This window comes from Vidua chalybeata, chromosome 3 (assembly GCF_026979565.1).
Source record: "Vidua chalybeata isolate OUT-0048 chromosome 3, bVidCha1 merged haplotype, whole genome shotgun sequence".
Classification (NCBI taxonomy): Eukaryota; Metazoa; Chordata; class Aves; order Passeriformes; family Viduidae; genus Vidua; species Vidua chalybeata.
The window spans coordinates 47,868,292-47,886,402 of record NC_071532.1 but is presented as its reverse complement, the minus strand read 5'-3'; the positions used below and the strand labels follow the sequence as shown (position 1 = coordinate 47,886,402).

The window sequence follows — 18,111 nt, the reverse complement described above, 5'->3', positions numbered from 1 at the left end:
GGCGTGGGATTGGCAATTGGGGCAGGTGGTTAAGATGGCCCGTGCCTGCTCCTTTGAGTTTTTAAACTGACGGCAAAGTGCCGGAGCATTCTGGTGGAAAAAGGCGTGGCTCATCTTAGCCTGCATGTGGACATCTGGCAAGGTGGGTCTTAGAACTGTATGGTTTACAGTTCTAAGCTTTTACAGCTTAGCTTTTTCTACAGTTTACAGCTCTCCGGTTGCCCTCAGTGATGTCACCTGGCAGGTCTGTGTGTGACCTAACATGCAGAATGTGATATGGTTGCTTCTGATGTGAGATAAGCCAAGTGAGTTTTGAGAGCAAGCTGTACAATGCTTTGTTGTGAATTTCTTTGAGCAGGGCGTGTTCAGCCTGCTCTGCTATCCCGGCCACATATGCCGAATCAGTGACGAGATTGAAAGGTTGTTGAAATTTTTTGAAGGCTCTCACAACCGCTGCAAGCTCAGTGATCTGGGGGGAACCCTGAACTATTTGGACGTCAGACTCCCACTTCTGACTGTCCGGGTCCTTCCAGGTGATCACCGACTTGTGGGATCTACCTGATCCATCGGTGAACACCGTGAGAGCACCTTTCAATGGAATCTTACTTTTGAAAGATTTTGGGGCCAAATACAAGGTGTCTTTAAAAAGTTTGTGTTTGGGATAATGTATTAAAATTTGACCAGGATAGCTGTCTACCGAAATCAACAATTTTCATTTGTTTGTAAGAGGAAATCCAATTGGTCCAAATTTAATGGTAAGTAGATGCATGCTGGGTCACACCCTGCGAGGGTCCGGAGGCGCTGGCGGGCCTTGATAATAAGTTTTGCCATTAATTCCAGAAAAGGTGTAACCATTTTTGCAGGCTGATGTGGGAGGAACAACCACTCGATGATCAGGAGTGAGTCCCTCTGGCTGTTGTCCCACTGGAATAAGAGGGCATGTAAGTTCGGGGACTTACCTAAAATGGCACAGTTGATGGGGAGGGACCGCACGACCCGATGTGCCTGACGGGACTTGATGGAAGCTGCGACTCTCTCCAGGGCCTCATGGGCATCCGGGGTGAGATGGCGTGGGGATGCCAGGTCGCTGTTGCCTTTCAGCAGTTGGAACAGCGGTGACAGCTCCTCTGTGGTGAGTCCTAGGAGAGGTTGGATCCACGTGATGGTGCCGCAGAGCTGCTGCAAGTCCCGCAGGGTTTGAGGGTTGTCCTTGATGGTGAGGGACTGGGGCGCGACGGTTCTTCCCGTGATTAGGAAGCCCAAATATTTCCAGGGGGATGACAGCTGGATCTTCTCCTCTGCAATTTGAAATCCTGAGTCCTTGATGGTCTTTATTGTCTTTTCCAAGGCCGCTTTCAAGTAGGTCGCGTCAGTGGCGCAAATTAAAATGTCGTCCATGTAGTGCAAAAGGATTGCCTCGGGAAAGAGGCGACGGACCGGGGAAAGGACCTGAGCCACAAAGGTTTGGCAGAGCACAGGGGAATTTTTCAATCCCTGGGGCAGAGTGGTCCACTGATAGCGTTTATATGGCTCTCCTCGGTTGATGGAGGGAACCGAGAAGGCGAATCTGGGAGCATCTCTGGGATACAAAGGGATGTTAAAGAAGCAATCCTTGATGTCAAGGATTGCAAGCTGCCAATCCCGGGGCAGCATGGAGGGAGAGGGAAGGCCTGGTTGCAAAGGGCCCATATCTTCGAGGACATCATTAACCCTGCGTAGGTCTTGGAGCAGGCGCCACCTGTTTTTGCCGGGTTTCTTAATCACAAAGACAGGTGTGTTCCAGGGGCTGGTGGAAGGTATTAAATGCCCCAGGCGCACCTGCTCCTCCACAAGTTCATTGAGCGCCTTTAATTTTTCAGATGGTAAGGGCCACTGGTCCACCCACACCGGTGTGTCTCTTTTCCAATTGAGCAGTGGGGAGGTGTGCTCCGCAGTGGCCCAGACTAAAAATCCCATGCAGGACTAGGGATGTCAAGTCGGGCACCCCATTGGGACAAAACGTCCCTACCTAACAATTTGATGTTGGAAGCTACCACAAAAGGCCTAATTGTGGCAACCTGACCCTCCGCCACTCCACACATACCAGATGTTTGCTCCGGCGGGAATTGACAGCACCTCCCACGCCGGAGATTGTGCCACAAGGGGACACCAGCTCCCAGTCGCGAGGCCACTCTGCCTGGGGAATGATGGTAACATCCGCGCCGGTCTCTGCCATCAGGTCTAGTGAGATGGACTTTCCCTGTAAAACAAAAGAAGTCTTAATAATAGGTCTCTGTCTGCTTACGTTTTGCACAAGAAAGGCAGAAGAGTCCGAAGAAAAATCTGTTGAAAGGTCCATGCTGGTGTCTTCTGTGTGGACATGCAAGATGTAGCAAAGAGCTAAAGGAGACCCCTTAGGCAAGGAGAATGGAGGCTGGTAACATACCACGGAGACGGTGAGCTCTGTCCCTGGCTCAAAGTAGATGACCTCTGGGATGATGGTGAGGTCATCCGGCGTGTTGGCGGTGTCTCCTAACAGCAAGACAGTGGTGGGGTAGTCACAGTAGGGCGGTGGCAGGAATCCCGCTGGGACGCAAACCAAGTCCTCATCTGGAAACATGACGTGAAGGCTGGTCCGGAGGACTTGGCGACGGGCGCAGTTCAGTTGCCTGGTTCTTCTGAGGAGCCGGAGCCCATCCTCCTGGCTGCGGACGTCCGGAGAAACGTACCGTTGGGGCCGTGGTTCTCCGGGAGAGATGGCAGCCCCAGGCGCTGGGATGGGCCATTTGGTGTCATGGCGCGTCCCTTCCTCGTGCTCTGCCTTCCGTTTCCCGGCCGATGGAAGCAGGGATTCCTGTATGTTGGTCTTGGGGAGGGGTTGTAAGGGTGGTAAGACCTATCTGGCGGCCAGTGTGGGCAGTTTGCTTGGATGTGGCCCAACTAGCCACAGCCGAAACAGCAAGTGTTCATCAGGTCTACCATCGCCTCCCCCACCCCTTTGCTCACCGCAAATGCCACTGTTTGCTCCATCGAAGTCGCCTTGGTGCACGCCTCTACCATCTTAGCGATGGTAGGCTCCGGATCCTGGGGAAGAGCCCTCAGGATCTTCTTGGTCTCCGGGTTGGCATTGGTCAGGGCCATCTTTTGCAGAAGTTCTTCTCGGGCCTCGACGTTCTCAATCTGCCTGTCGATGGCTTCCTTTAACCTGTCCACAAACTTGATAAAAGTTTCATCAGGGCCTTGAAGAATTGATGAAAAGTTTTGGAGGGGGGTGGTACCATCGGGGATTTTCAGCAGTGCCTCCTTCCCAGCGTCCCTTATGTCACTTAACAAATTCTCGGGAAGGAGGATTTGGTCCTCAGGTCTGCTAAATTCCCCTTCCCCTGCCAGAGCTTCAAGTCCCTCTGCGCCGTCTCCTAACACCTCCCTGAGATCATACTTTGTTAGGAGAGACTTAATCAATTTTTTCCAATGTATCTCCCACAGAAGAAATTCTGTGGGGGACAGCAGGGCCTTCGCTATATAGCGAAGGTCATGTTGTACAAGGCAATGTCCCGAAAAGGTAAGGTCTAAAACATTTTTAAAAAAGGGAGAATTTCTCCCATAATCTTTTGCGGCTCTCCTCAACTCCTTCACTTCCACGTATGGTAACTGTTCCCACCTCGGCTCTTTTCCCCTCTTATGCACAATTGGTGCCTCAAATGGACCTAGATCCCTTGCGAGATCTAGGTCCCCATCCTTAATGGCCTCGGCCCGGATCCGGGCCCAGCCCTCCCGCGGCTTGGTTGTGGGCCGGGGGTCGTCGCCGTCCTCATCCTCTTCCGAGGATGAGGCAGGACGGGCTAGGGCGCGGAGCCTCTCCCTTGCCAGTGGGTCCCGGTGCCGGGAGACCCTGCAGGCTAAGATGGCCTGCTTCCGGCTGGGCCTACTTCCGGTTCCGGTGGCGTGGGAACCAGGGGCGGCATGAGAGGGGGCGTGGCCTGACCCACCCACTGGGGCATGGCCTGACCCACCCACTGGGGCATGGCCTGACCCACCCACCGGGGCGTGGCCTTCCGGCAGGCCTGTCCCACCCACCAGGGGCCCACCCAGGGGCATGGTCAAGGAGGCAGGATGGGAGGGTCCCGACGTCACCGAAATCAACGCGTGATGGGGGGCGGGACCCGATGCAGGGGCGGCAACCGATGGAGGGGGCGGAGCTATTACAGTGGCGGGAACCCGAGGGGGTGAGGAGGAGGCGCCCTTTTGTGCTGTGTGGCGACCGGCCACGAGGCCGTCGCCATTTTGAGGTATTAAAACAGCATTGGAACAACCATGACAACTGGGGATACAACTGGGGATATAACTGGGGTCAGGGACTCGTGGAACGAGGGAATGGGTAGGGCTCGTGCTGGGGTGGCCAGTCCCAACACAAGGAGAGGACAGGGTGGCACGGGAGGCAGCAGGGAGATGGCAGCAGCCCTGTGCCTCATTCTGGCAGGATCTGTCTCCCGATCCATCCTTAGGGGAAGTGGGGTTAGGAGCGGGGGGGGCGGAATGAGGGGTAGGAGAACTGGGACCCAAACTTTCCCCTTTCGATTTAACTAAATTAAAAATGGAATCATAAATTGGAAAAAATCTCCCAACTTTAAAATTCCCCGTAACTTGAACATCAGAAATGTAACGTCCAACTTTCCCCCAAAATGAAACAGAAAAGACATCGTCCATGGAAACGTCAGGAAAGTGTTCAAAAATAAATTTAACAAAAGATTTTAAAACCCCTTTTTTAAAGGAAACATTCCCCAACATAAGGGCGGACTTAACTTGGATATAAAACTCCCGTCGTGCAGGGGAAAGGCGGTTGCCCATTTTTCCCGCTGCAAGAGAGATCCCCGGCCAAAGCAAAAGGAGAAAAGAAAAGAAAAGCCTGCGTCGGCTGCTCGCCTCAAGCAGCGAAACTCACCAACACCGGGACGCAGCAAAAAGAAGAAAGCTGTGGTGGGGCGGTGGAGTGCTGCTGATCTCGTGAAATCCGGCGCTTCCCCCGAAGCTGCAGGGTCGGATATCCATGAGTTGTCAGCAACGCCAGGAGGCAAAAGCCTTCTAACAATCGAAGTACAGCTGCCCCTGGAAGAGGCGGTAAACGGCGCTTGAAGTCCCGGAGCGCGGGGTCACGGATCCGGACGCTCACGGGAGACGCTCCTCGGTGACCAGGGCAGTGGTCGCCGTGTTCGGGACGCCACTTGTATTAAAATACAAGTCCTCCGGGCTTCACCCGGGTGCCCAGCCTGTGCGGGGGAAAACCCTCAGAGGACTGGTCCGCGGGGAGGATGTGGCGGGACCCGGATAGCTCCACCGTAAGGACGAGAGGGCTCCGAAGTGGCTTTATTCCTAGAGGCTTTATTTCAGGAGCGTCGCAGGAACAGGAGGGTGAAACGGGGGACACGAACTCTCCAGAAGGGAGCCAGCTCCGGAAGCCCCGAGGAAAGGCGGGGCTGGGTATTAAGGGCAAAGAAGTGGGAGTGGTTAGGGTACAAAACAGCCAATAGGCAACGGGTAAAAGGGGGAGACAGAGTGGGGTGACATACAGAGAACTAATCGGGGTACAGAGGAGGAGTGGTATTCTAACAGGAGCCAATGGGGGTAACAGAATAACTGAACTTTCTGGAACTGGGGAGTGTGCTAAACATTGATGGACAGCAGCAGCTGATTTCTAAACTGTTGCTGCCTCCCAAGGGAGAGCAGGAACCCCTCCCACACTTCCTTGCACATGGCAGCCCTGTGGGCACAGCACAATCCATGGAAAATAATACCCAGGCTTGTCTACTCTCAGCCTGAGAAAGCTGGATTCCATGGATGTGCGCCCACGGACAGGACATCCCGGATATATTTCCCAGACACCATGGGGGACCCATTCTCACCAGACCCATGCTCACAAGACCAAGCATAGGGCAAGAGAGATCCTGGCTCGGTGTATTCATAGTGAAGCTGGAATATACAAGGAGGGATAGGGCAGCTGCATGTTCATGGACTTGTGTAAGGTTTGACTTGCTAATAAGTTCATATAAGTGTCTTGCTAAAAGGAGATTACTGTTTTGCAGCCTGTAGTGTGCTAGACTTTATTTTCATTCGATGTCTGGACATTCTACTCGTGGCAAAAGCCAGTAGATGTCAGCTACAGGCAGGTACAGAGGCATGCAAGCACTCAGCGGTGACACAGCTAGGAGCAATCAGAACTACATCAGACATACAGAAAGCAGAAAGTGCCTAAAGGGGCACAAAGGGGGAGTGAAAAAAAACCCTGTCCTTTCTCTTCTATACTCCACTCCTTCATCTTTAAGGCCACAATTATTATGGGGGTTTTTTTGTTTTGGTTTTTTGTTTGTTTGTTTTTGTTTTTCTTGGTTTTTTGGTTTTTTTTTTTACTACAGAGAAACCTTGAATTGGCTCTGGAGACTATTGTTGGCAGAGGTTAGAATCACAGATCCAAAAATCCAGGAAAGACTAAAACTACTCCACCCTTAGTCCACCAGAGCAGACAAAGGAATGAAAGCCTTTATATCACAGGACTTTACATACCCCATAAAAATTTTACTCTTGGGAACTGGAGAAAGATAAGGGACTAAATATTAGCCATGAGTGCCTAAAGCTATGTTTGTACTCTTCTTTCTTACACCACAAAAATGTGGCATGAGAGAATGTGAGGTTCAGCTAGTGCAGGAATGAGAAACTTCCTCTTACCTTGTTCTTACTCTTGGTAGAATGACTCTCACAGCATTTCACCAAAAGCATTAGGAGAAGCAAGGAAATGCTTTTCTATTGTTCTAGTGCAACAGGTGAGTTTCCTAAAAGCAGATTTCTCATACTTGCTTAAATGGCTTTCACCTGAACTATTCAGAGTTTTGATTTTAAAAGACTTCTTTGGAAACTTAGGTTTTTGAAGTGGTTTCTTTTTTTCTCCCATATATATTACTGGCTTAGCACATTGCAGCTGTGATGTAGCAGATAGAAACTGTTTTGATAATTGATGCTCTGAAGTACCATATGCATAGGCTGAGATATTTAAGTTCTGTTTAGTGTGTTTGTCTGTCTATGTCCATATCTGCTTTCTCCTAAAGAGTCTGATTTGTTTACCACAAAACAACAACAAAAAATCTGGAAACATGGCTAAGGTGAGAAGAATGTAGATCTCTGTGGTACCGTTTAGAAATTGGACGCAGAGACAAGTTCATATGAAGTATCATTCTCTTTTCAGTCTTCTCACTAAACCTAGCATGAGCTGGAGGTCTAGTATTGTCCCCCACCTATCTATCAACCCATGTGTGCTGAGTATATCATTGCTATAATTCAACACACAGCCAGCACTGGTACAACAGAGTTGGCGTGCAGTGTAGAACAATTGCAAATCAAGTGCGAGACATTTTATCAGATGAAGTCCCTGCTCAGTGACATTCAGCTGGAGATTTGCAAGAGGCCAGGATTTCACCAGTGGGATGCACAGGGCAGAACATTGTGAGATGGCACAAATAGCACTCCTGGCAGTCCAGTTAAGTACTTTGCTTTCAGATTCAACACAATGCAGTCTCTTTGTTCCATCCTTTTTACAGATTCCACTGTATTTATTGTTTCTTTCATACTGTCACCTTGGTAGCAGTGTAGCTGTTTGGGGAATAATATGGAAATTAACTTAAATAGAAACATACAAAAATGTTGTGCCAGAGTCTTTTTTTTTTCTTTTTTAATTTTTTTATTTATTTAATCAAAAATAGTGCAGATAGTATAGAGGGGACACCTAACTCCAGACATCCAAATCTGGAGGCTGAGTCATTCAGTCACTTTAAAAAATTCATAATTATGATTTATAATTAAATATTAAATTTATATATATATATGATTTATAATATAAATACATATGTATGATTTATAATTAAAAATTCATAATTATGATTTATGTCTGGAGGAGTTTTTAAAACGCGATGTGAATCGTGTCTCTGCCAACAGGTAATACACACTGTGAATATCTGACGACAGGACTTGCGATTTTCCGAGTGACGACGTCCAGGCGCCGCCATTCCCTCCCGGCCGGGCCCGCCAGGGGGCGCTGCGCCCGCGCCTGCTCCCGCCGGGATCGCTCCTGCCCTCACGGGCCGCTCCTGCCCTTACGGGCCGCTTCCAGCCCTGCCCACACGCCCCGCCGCCAACAGGGACGGGGACACAGCCCGGGCAGCCCACAGGGAGCGCCTGCTCCGAGCTGTGCCCTAGGACCGAACACGGTCCCTCAGCCCCTCCCCTCTGCAGGAGAGAAGTGCTGAATTCTCGCTGACCCGGGCTAATTTCCGAGAGGCTGGAGGCAAGGATAGCTGCTTTTTAAATCTTTTCTTACTCACATAGCAAAATGTGTACTCAGTTTTGAGTAGCGCTATAAATAAAGTAAAAAATAATAACTGGGAGGCAATGGGTCTGCAGAATAACAAAGCCCCGTGCTTTCATCTAGGCCCTGTAGAGCTGTGCCCCGTCTGCCCATATTCCACTTGAAAGAGAAGGCAGCTGTGTGAACTGGAAGGATTTTGTGTCTTTCAGCCCCTCTGCCTGTTCCAACACCGAGTGTGTGACCGGCTCCAGGGCAAACCTGAGCCCGGCTCCGCTGACCCGCGGCTGAACCCTCGCTGCTGCCAGCCCCCGGGAATGCGGCCGCTGGCTGTGTCCAGCCTGAGTTGCCTTAAGCCTTAGAGCCCCTGAAGGCTTTTCGGCTTTTTGTTTTCAGGGTTTGTCTGCGGGCCAGCTGACGGCTTAACTCGGCTGATCTTCCTCTCCCAGCGAGGTTGACGCCGGTGCACGGTATCGATCTCACTGCGGTACGGGAGGTGCAGCCAAAGCACCGAGAGGCACTCACCTCGTACACTGTAGCACAGTGAACTTTCAGAAAGTAAAAGTGCTTGTTCAGGAGGCTGATAGAGTAAATCATCAAAAATACCCTCTGTCCATTGTGCCTCTTGACATTCATTGCGCTGCAGCTGTGACTTGTTTTATTGACTCATTATAGGGATATAATGCATTGGGAAGTTAGAAACTTGCAAAGGGAAGTATCTGCTGTCCCATAAATTGTCCCTCTAATTTTGTAACACATTACATTTAAAGGCAGGTCATAATGTTCCCAATCAGTTACCAAAAGGTAGGTCTCTATCTAAAAATTACTTGAGTGAGGAGCTGAGGAACTTGCTTCAAATTGGAGCACTGAAAATCAGGCCAGTTTGAATTAACTGCTGGTGGAGCCTAGCTCTGAAAACACGGGCTGCTGTCACCAAGTGCAACGCTTGCCTTTTGAAACAGATCCAGGGAATGAACAAGCATAAAGATATTCCTGACAACTTCAGGGTGCTATTCAGTGGTACTGACCCTGCCTGCTCCACTAAGGGGCCTGACACAGCACAAGGGCCATCACCACTGGATATGCATCCACTTGACCCTGGACAGGTTCTTCAGCTAGAACCAAATCCACACTCTACTTGTTGTACAAGAGGAAAATGGGGGATTGGGATAAGCAAGGGTCAGTTTTTTTCTCTCCAAGTATTCTTGCATGGACTGAGTAGGTAACTGTATAAATAAGCTGGATCATAATGGGTGCTGCCTAGATTTTTGAACAGGTGATTGGCCTTTTTCTCCCATTTATAAATCTGATACATATTCGTTTCATAATTTCTTTCAGCAAATTTTTCAGCTGCAGCAATCATCGAGAGCTACAGCAAATATTTGTTTTGTTTATTGCTTGTTTTTCAAATGTCATCATGCACCAGAGGTCTGCAGGAGCTCATCACTTCCCAGGGACAAGAAGACTGCAAGAACCTTCTGATGGGGAACAGTCTGTGCAGTCTTCTGCCTACAATAAACTTCTTTTCCCTGTATGTGGGCAAAAAGACAGAATATCACAGAAATTAAAAAAACAGATTGAAGCTCTCCTTGTGTTTAAGCTGCAGTATATATTAGGATATGGCATTTGTCTAATGATGAGTCTTATGGCTGAGGTGTTAAAAAAGAATTAGTCTAGGCAATTTAGCCACCAGACTGCTATTGATATTACCAGAAGCAGGCTGATTGACTTTGCAAGTCTCCAATTATAATCCATGCTATAATTATGACTATATTCTCCATAGAGCACTACTGAGCCTCCACTTTTGACTCATAGCAGATTCCCACTGAAGTCAGCTGCAGCTGTGCTTGAGATGGGGCTTTCACAGGCAGCACTGTTTGTCCGAAAGTAAACAAGCTGTTCCTGTAAATTGCTTCCCCAAAATGGACAGTTTTCTCCTATGTATGGTCATAGCTCTAATCAGGCACACAACTTTTGCTTTGTTCTGACACGGGAGCAAAGTCAAGTTTCAGGCACTGGTAGTCTGGTATGTCTTCAGACTTGTCCAGCACTGTAAGAGTCTTTTAACTTTTACAAGTCTTAGAGGCTAGCTCGAGTCTCCATCCAATAATTCATTATCAAGAATACCCTGCTTGCCTGTAAATCGTATTCTCATTAGTTTTTGTGCAGACAAGTAAAATGTATTTCATTGATTTCATCATCATGATTAGAAGGAGGTAAGTAGATTTATGCAAGAGGAGTAAATACTCAGGTTTAATGTGGAAAGTTTACACGAGAAAAATCTATCTTCATCTCCTACCTTATTACACACTCAGGAAAACTCTACATATTGATTTTAAGTGAAGTTGTTAATTGCCTGGCCAGCACTAAAGTGAGGAAAGGTATTTTGGGAAGCAGATTTCCATTTCTGAAGAAAAAGAGGAAGCAAAGACCATAAACTGGGGGAACAGCAAAATTCATAAGACTATAATTGTTCCTGTTAAGATGCACAATGTGAGGAGAAGATCTTAGGAAGTTTCTGTAAAGGCTAGCTTGCAGACAAATTGCCCCCATTATCTTGATAATCACTTTCTAAGCCACAAAAAACCATAAATCTCCCATCTGGCAAGCAGATCTGTGGAAGTACAATCCCGTGGGATTCTGCATGATATTACCGATCTGTTGAAGCTGATCAGAGGGTGATGTAGGGCTGCCATCTCAGGCTGTGTTTGAATGTTCTATTTCCTTATTTCTGGGAGGAATACGAGCTTCACCCCTTTGGTATTTGTCTGGGAATCAAAGAGCATGTGTCACAAGTATATGGACATTTCTTCATGGAGAGTTTTCAGAAATGTAATTACAGCTGTCCTTAAACACCATGTTCTATTTCCCCATGTCCTGTGTAGTGCTCTGCTACAAGATGGCTGTGTAACCTAAAGCCATACTAGCATTTTAATCTTGGACTTTTTATTACTGGCTCTTTTAATCTCAGGCTTGCTTTTTTTTTTTTTTTTTTTTTTACTGTCTTGCCTTTCCAAAATTTGCATTATCAGATACTTATAATCAATTGCCAAAGCAGAATAAAGAGTATCACTCAGAAAGTTCTCCATCATCATGGTATGTTACCCTGTGGTATTTGAGCACTTGTAAACAGGAATGATTTCTGTCTCCTGAGAGGGCTGGGGCACCAGGAGCTGTCCTGGTTTTGCAGAGAGTATAATGTGGGTATTGGCCATAACACCACATAAGCCCTGTGGCTTTTTTAAAGTGGTGTTAGGAGTAAGGCATAGCCTGGCCATGGTTTCATAGCAAGTTTGGGGTCTTGCAGTACCTGGGCCTTGAGCCCATCATACTTTTGACAACCAGCTCAATGCATTCTCTTGCTAATCCACAGCCATGCTTCACAAGGCAGTAGGAGAAACCCTCTCTACCAAGCACTTGTTAGATTGCTTCTGTTGGGAGGGAAATCGAAATTTCAAAAGTCGAGTTATCATTTTTTCTCTACCTTTTGCAAAATAATAAGGTGAGGCTTCCTAATGTGCAACCACTTGCAATTAATCAGGCAGTGACTGTGTCTGAGAGGGGCTCAGGGAGCTCCCACCTGGAGCCAGGTTAATCTGTTCTCAAAATTTTGTGACCTGCACCCACAGTAGGGGTGGTGGGGGCCTTTTGAAAAGACAGGAGTGTCATCTAGTAGTGAAACAAACCCACTCAATCACACCCCAAGGGCCACCACCTGCCACCTTTCATACAGAGCACTGGGTGACATGTTTTGTTTCTGCCACACTTTAACAGCCTAATGTAGAATGTATGGAGTAATGCTTCTTTTAGCTTTCATCCTTGTGAGATTTCTTTTATGCAGCCTAATGGAAAATAATATGAGCCCATAGCTAACCAGGCAACAGACACTAATGGCTCTCCAACTGAGGTTCTTCTGTCCCTGTGATGGGATACAGGGATGGTGTGGATACACCATTCCCCAGGAATTGAGAATTTTACAGTTTTATTTACTTGTATTGTGTGATGTGTCCACTGAAGGAATGGACATTTGCGTTTTAGAGTAGATATTTTTCCCAAACTCTTTTGCCTTCTTTCACACCTAAATCCAAATTTATTAGTGAAGCAGAGCATAAATCTTGTAATTCTCTTGTAGTTGGTCAGATAAGAAAGGAGAAACATCTTCTCACCAGAAGCATCACTAGCAGAGGAACATGCAGGGACAGGTGGCTGAGCTGGCAACAAAGTGGAGAGGAGAAATACTGGCTGGTTATGTATAATTTTCCTGATATGACTTTCTGGCAGTTCATCACAGTAACTGTAATGGAACAAACCCAGCTTGAGGTGTTGTGAAGGTCTTCTGAGGGAAAACAGACTTTGAATCTAGTCAGGTAGAACTTAGCATGTAAAATTACTGCCAGTCATTGCTCAGTACACATTTTCTAATGCAGAACTGGAAACCCACCTTTTTTTGGAACAAAGAGGGACTCACCGTTTTTACAGTCGATGCCAAGGACTGAGGCTTGCCAAGGACTGAGGCTTAAGAAAAATCCCCAGTGCTTCCAGTTGATTAGGGGCTGGTGGATAGAGGGTGTAGAGCTACCTAGCCTTGGAGCAGTGGGCAGTGAAAATCTGAGGATCTAGTCCCTCTTCCAGGGAGACTAACTAAGGGCATGCCTTGTTTTTCAAATGGTGCTTCATCTCCCACCATTTCCTGCTAGAGTAGGCCTTGGGCAGTCACGCCATGCAGTTTTTGTGATCCTAAGGGTGAACGCGCAGGAAAAAAAAAAACAACCGACCGCCAAAAAGCCTAATAAAAAGCACTGAATCCCTTGGCAAAGCTGCCGGCTGGCTGTGTGACACGGCACTGGGCAGGGCCCGGATCAGCCAGGTAGTCAGGGGCTCTTGGCAAGCCGAGGGCAGCGAAGCATATGGGTCTTTTCCCTGTGTCGCTCTGCGCCCGGAGCCACCGAGGGAAGGGGCTCGAGAGCCGCCAGCTCTCGCTCTTTGCCAGCCCGTCAGCTTCCACCTCCCGCTTACCCGGGAAAGCGCACCCAGCGGCGCTCACGCTCGCGCTTTCATTTGTCAGCCCGCCTGCGTCAGCGCTAATACCGAGCTCAGCTGCTCATCATCCCAGCTGATAACGTCGCGGGAGGAATTAGGCAAGGCAAGCCGGTAGGAGGAAGAGAGGGCTTGAGGGAGAGTAATCACAGGCACAGTGATGGAAAATAAACGAGATCAGAAAAAAACAACCCTCAAACAGACTATTTTCAGTCTAGAAGGGAGTGTATTTTTAGGAGATGGGGCTGTTTTAGTCCCAGCTGTGGGGAGCCACGAGATAGTAGCAGGGTTTCAGCAGGGTTTGCTTCAAGGCTAAAATAAGGGAGTTGCCAAGGGCACTTGGCGTTCAGCTGAGTTGCAGAAAAGCTAAATGGGTGGGCTGAGAGGCTGGGTTGTCCCCTTGTCCACAGATGAGACATGGCAAGAAGCAGGGGAGGGCTCACAGATGCTGCCACTTCTGCATGGGTGCTGTGCAGGATTTCCCTCTTCAGAGAAAAGCGAAACATTTTTGCTCACACAGCTTCTGCCTGAGATTTGGAGCAGTGTTTCCCCATGAAAACAGTGCTAATAAGAAGAGGCCATGCCACAGGCTGATGAAACCCAGGGAGGCCCTGGACATGCAAGCAGACCCATTCACTGCACGGCAGCCAAGTGGAGTCCAGTTCCCAATATCTCCCTTGACAGCAGATAGAGCAGATTGCTCTGTCAAAAGAAGGTATATGGTTAATCAGTTCCTGTGGTACTGTAAAACTCAAATTTAATTTGAATTTTTTAAATACACCGTGGCATTTTAACCACTGCTGGCAGTAAAGCAGTTTTATACTCCTATTTATTTCTCTACAGAATATAACTCTTTCCACTGAAATTCAGTAAGTATTTTGAAAACACTGTGGCAAGGCCAAGGATGTTTTGCAAAATCTTTATCTGTGTAACCTAAATGGACCTGGCAACAGAACAGATTGTGCTCTGAACTAGGGGAAAAAGTTGAAATAGCTAATCCCCATCAGTTCTGCTCTTTGTATGTGGCAGTAAATTCAGGGTGACTGTCCATCTCCAAATGCTGCATGGCATCTGGAGTTACAGTCCCTGGATTGTCTGGTTCTCTGTACCTTGTAGCTGTTTGGTTCTCCCAAAAGCCATAAAGTGCCCTTGAAGGAAAGTTGTGTATCCAATCTGGGCTGGCCACAGAGACACAGACCAGAATTCTCAGCTTAGAAAGCTGCCTTTCATGGGCACCAGAGAAGAAACAAGTATCACAGTGCAGAATGAACTTTTTTTTAATGAGTGTTGTGTCATGACTAGCACATCTAGAACCAAATACTGAAATAATTTATGCCCATGTATTGCTTTTTTTTTTTTTTTTGTACACGTGATTAATTTTGGACATACATTTTTCCATATCTCCAAATATTCAGCAAAGTTCAGCAGTAAATTATTATTTAACAATCAAAAAATTGCTTTCTCACACCTTTTATTTTCCTTTTTCTTCTTGCTAACTGGCCTCCGGGAGAAACACCATTAGAGTGATGCTGGAATCAAAAGTTTTATCTAAGATTTTCAGAATGACATAGGGAGAATTGTCAAGGGAAAGGTGTCTGCATATCTGGCCTCAAAAGGTAAGCCCAAAAAGGAGACATCTTGGTAATTGAATTCTTGGCCAGTGGTTACATTTTGAGGTTCAATTGCTGTGATGGCAAAGTCTCCCTCAAAATAATTTTTTTGCTTAACACCCAAGTTAAATTGCATTTAATTTCATATTCTTCCACAAAAGTTATTACATATTGTGTCTTTCCTTTTGAAACATGCCTAAGCTACGCAGACGTTGATTGCTAACAAGCCCAAGAAGAAAAGCCTAGATGACACAAGTTAAAAAAAATATGTGAAGGGCTGATAGTATTGGCAGAAAATACTTCATGGCCCCTGACTGAAAATCATCACCTGTCAGCTAGCTGATAAATCACCAGATCAGAGCAAGTCTGATTATTCCAATTGTAAAAATTTTAAAAATAAAATTCATTATTGTCATTTTCACATTGTTTGTTAGTCCTCTGTAATTGATTATGTACCACAGGGTTATCCAGAGACTTAATTCACCATATAACAGTCTACTTCCCCTCCATGAATTCAGCACATGCAGGTACTTCTAGAGAAGTTGTAACCAGTAGTTCACAGATGGAGCAGGCTCTGGCACTGCAGAGAAGGATTTCATGGCAGGCTGGTCCAAATACCAAGAGTTAGTTGAGGCTTAATGGTGACCTTACCCCTCCTCAATACAAAGCTGGGGTCCCTTTGGCTCCGAAGGGACTCTTTTCTAAATGCTTCCTTAGTTCCCTGTTCTGCCCCTGCTCTGCTTCTCATGTGCTGCATCCCTGCTCTGCCCCATGCAGTGATGTGCCAGCCAGGAGGGAGAACCCCTCTAGGACCTCTGCCCTCACCTTACCTCAGAAAAGCTTAGTTCTTGGACAAGTTAGGGCATTCCATGGAATCTGGGCCTTAGCAGGAGAGAGCTGAATGGAGAAATTAAGTGAGGCCTGGTGAAAGGAGCACATGAGAATAAGACTTGCCTCAGGCCAGCAGGAAATACAAAGTGACCTCAGAAGCTTCTGCATCAGGGTGTATTTTGGGCTGAATAAAAAAAATAGCTCTAGGTTAGCTTCTGTGAATAACGGGATTGAGACTGGAGTTGAATGATGAGAGACTATTGACAAAGGAAGAAAATGTCTGACTACAGGCTGAAAGTCTGAAAAAACCCCACGCTTTTTCAGGATGGATGTGAGATGAGACATGAAATGGCTGGTATAGCATCCACAAGGACTGAAGAAAAGCCTACCAAAAGGAATGCAGTGATGATGGGTCCACGTCCCATTCTCTGTGTTACAGAATGAAGATGTCTGACAGTAACCAGCACTGCTCACAGGGAACGGGTTAGGCTGGGTTGTATTTGGGCTTTCCATCCCAGTGGCTAGGGACAGCTAACAGTCTTGTCCCTCTCTAAGGAAACTTCAAATGCTTAAATATCCTGAGGAGCAAAACTTCTTGAAACCTGTGCATTACATCTTTGCTACCTGTGGCATCTCATGAGAATCAGTGCTTACAGATCTAACTGGTGTCCAGATTTAGACCAGTGGATAAGTTTATGAATTGTCCACCATATTTGCTCCTTACTGAAAGCTATTTATTCTCATTTTATAATACAGCTAGAGGCCAGGAAAATCAGATTCTGTATATTTCTGAGTATGTATCTACATATACACACAGAATAAACTGTATTGAAAATATACAAGGTTGAAGACTAAGGGAAAAGAAGTGTTATCCACATTTTATAGATGGAGTGCTGAAGGAAGAGATGACATGAGTTTCAGGTCGTACTCAATGTCGTGATAGATCAGGAAACTCAGGTTTAAGAAGAAGACTATCCTTCCTTCCTGGAATACAAAGAAGGGAGCTAATACACACAGGAAAGATGGGATTGTACCTTCTGTAGAGTATTTGTAATGTTAAACTAACTTTAATTCCCTGCATGAGACAGTCCCCCTGTTTTTTCTTCATTTTGCATTCAGTAGTCTATAGCAGGAAGTGTGACACTTATTTGATTTTATTTTTTTAAAATCTCTTCATTATTGCAGAAAATCTTCAATAAATCATGCTTGGAAGCTCTGGGAAGTTTGCAAAACCAAGCCCTACTCAGCTTCAGGCATTTGTACATGACGCATACACTCATCAGTGCTCACTGCTGTTGTTTCTCTGCCAATCACCTTACCCAGTGTGAAGATGTGTCACAACGCTGAGCAAACATGGAAACAGCCACTTTAATCAACCATATTTTCCCCATATGGTAACTTTCCTTTACCATGGTAGTTCAGCTTTCACACAGATTTTATAGAGAGAAAGTTTACAAGCAATAAAAATTAACAGCCAGTATATATGCAACAAACAAATCAACATTCCTCCCCCCCCCCCCCCCCCGCCATAGTGTGTGCCTGAGTGGATCTAATTCAAACTGTGACTAAACTGTGGTCTGCATTTCCATGAGATATTTTGCCTAAAGATGTGCAGTGTACACAGTGCATGATTCATTTCAGTGAGAACCAGAGCAGGGGTGACAGGAAAAGGTTCCGAGGACAAGCACAGAGAAACAGTCACAACAGGAGAGGAAAGCCACACAGTGATTGTGTTGCCACGCCCTTAGAGCAGTAACAGGGCAGGGCAGTGAGTGCCTTCATTCCCACATGCCTGTGAAGAACTTCACTGACTCTCTTCATCTTCACCTATTCCTCCCCATAAAGAAAAGAAAGGCCAGAGTAATGTGTGGGATAGTTCATGTTTCCAAGCACCCTCTCCGTCTCAGATTGCTTCACAGTTAGAACTCCTGATCCTCCTCCACATACACCTGAAGGACAATTCTGGAAGCACGTCTTTCCCAGAAGTCTCACTGGAGCTGGGGAGCAGGTGCTAGAAGGTTGCTAGAAGTAATCCTCACAGCTGTCTGATTCATGTGCTGTTAATACAAGCACATAATTTCCACTGGCATAGATTAGGAGTATTAATGGCAACAGAAAAATTAATATCTGTGCAATCAGAATTTGACGTCTTGTATTTGTCATGCCCCCAAATAGCTTGTTTCCAAATTATAGAACAGTTGTGTGGTGAATGGAATCGGGCTGTGATAATTTGTATGTATGAACGATATTTTAAGACCCACTTGTTTTTGCATCTCGTTCAAACACTGCCAGGATGGATGTTGGGTG

General features: G+C 46.7%; 1 protein-coding gene across 3 annotated transcripts; it reads right to left on the bottom strand.

The window, feature by feature from the left end:
• Positions 1 to 2,029: 2,029 nt before the first annotated feature.
• LOC128786271 (uncharacterized) lies at positions 2,030 to 6,175 on the bottom strand. Of its 3 annotated transcripts, XM_053939445.1 has the most exons (3): positions 2,986 to 6,175; positions 2,426 to 2,845; positions 2,030 to 2,239 (listed from the first exon to the last, which is right to left on the bottom strand). In XM_053939445.1, exons 1-3 carry the CDS (start codon positions 4,825 to 4,827, stop codon positions 2,030 to 2,032), a joined length of 2,472 nt encoding a protein of 823 aa, XP_053795420.1. In that variant the 5' UTR covers positions 4,828 to 6,175. The 3 variants fall into 3 exon arrangements, with proteins under 3 accessions (XP_053795420.1, XP_053795419.1, XP_053795421.1); XM_053939444.1 differs by having other exon boundaries at positions 2,030 to 2,845; XM_053939446.1 differs by lacking the exon at positions 2,426 to 2,845.
• Between the last annotated feature and the right edge of the window lie 11,936 nt (positions 6,176 to 18,111).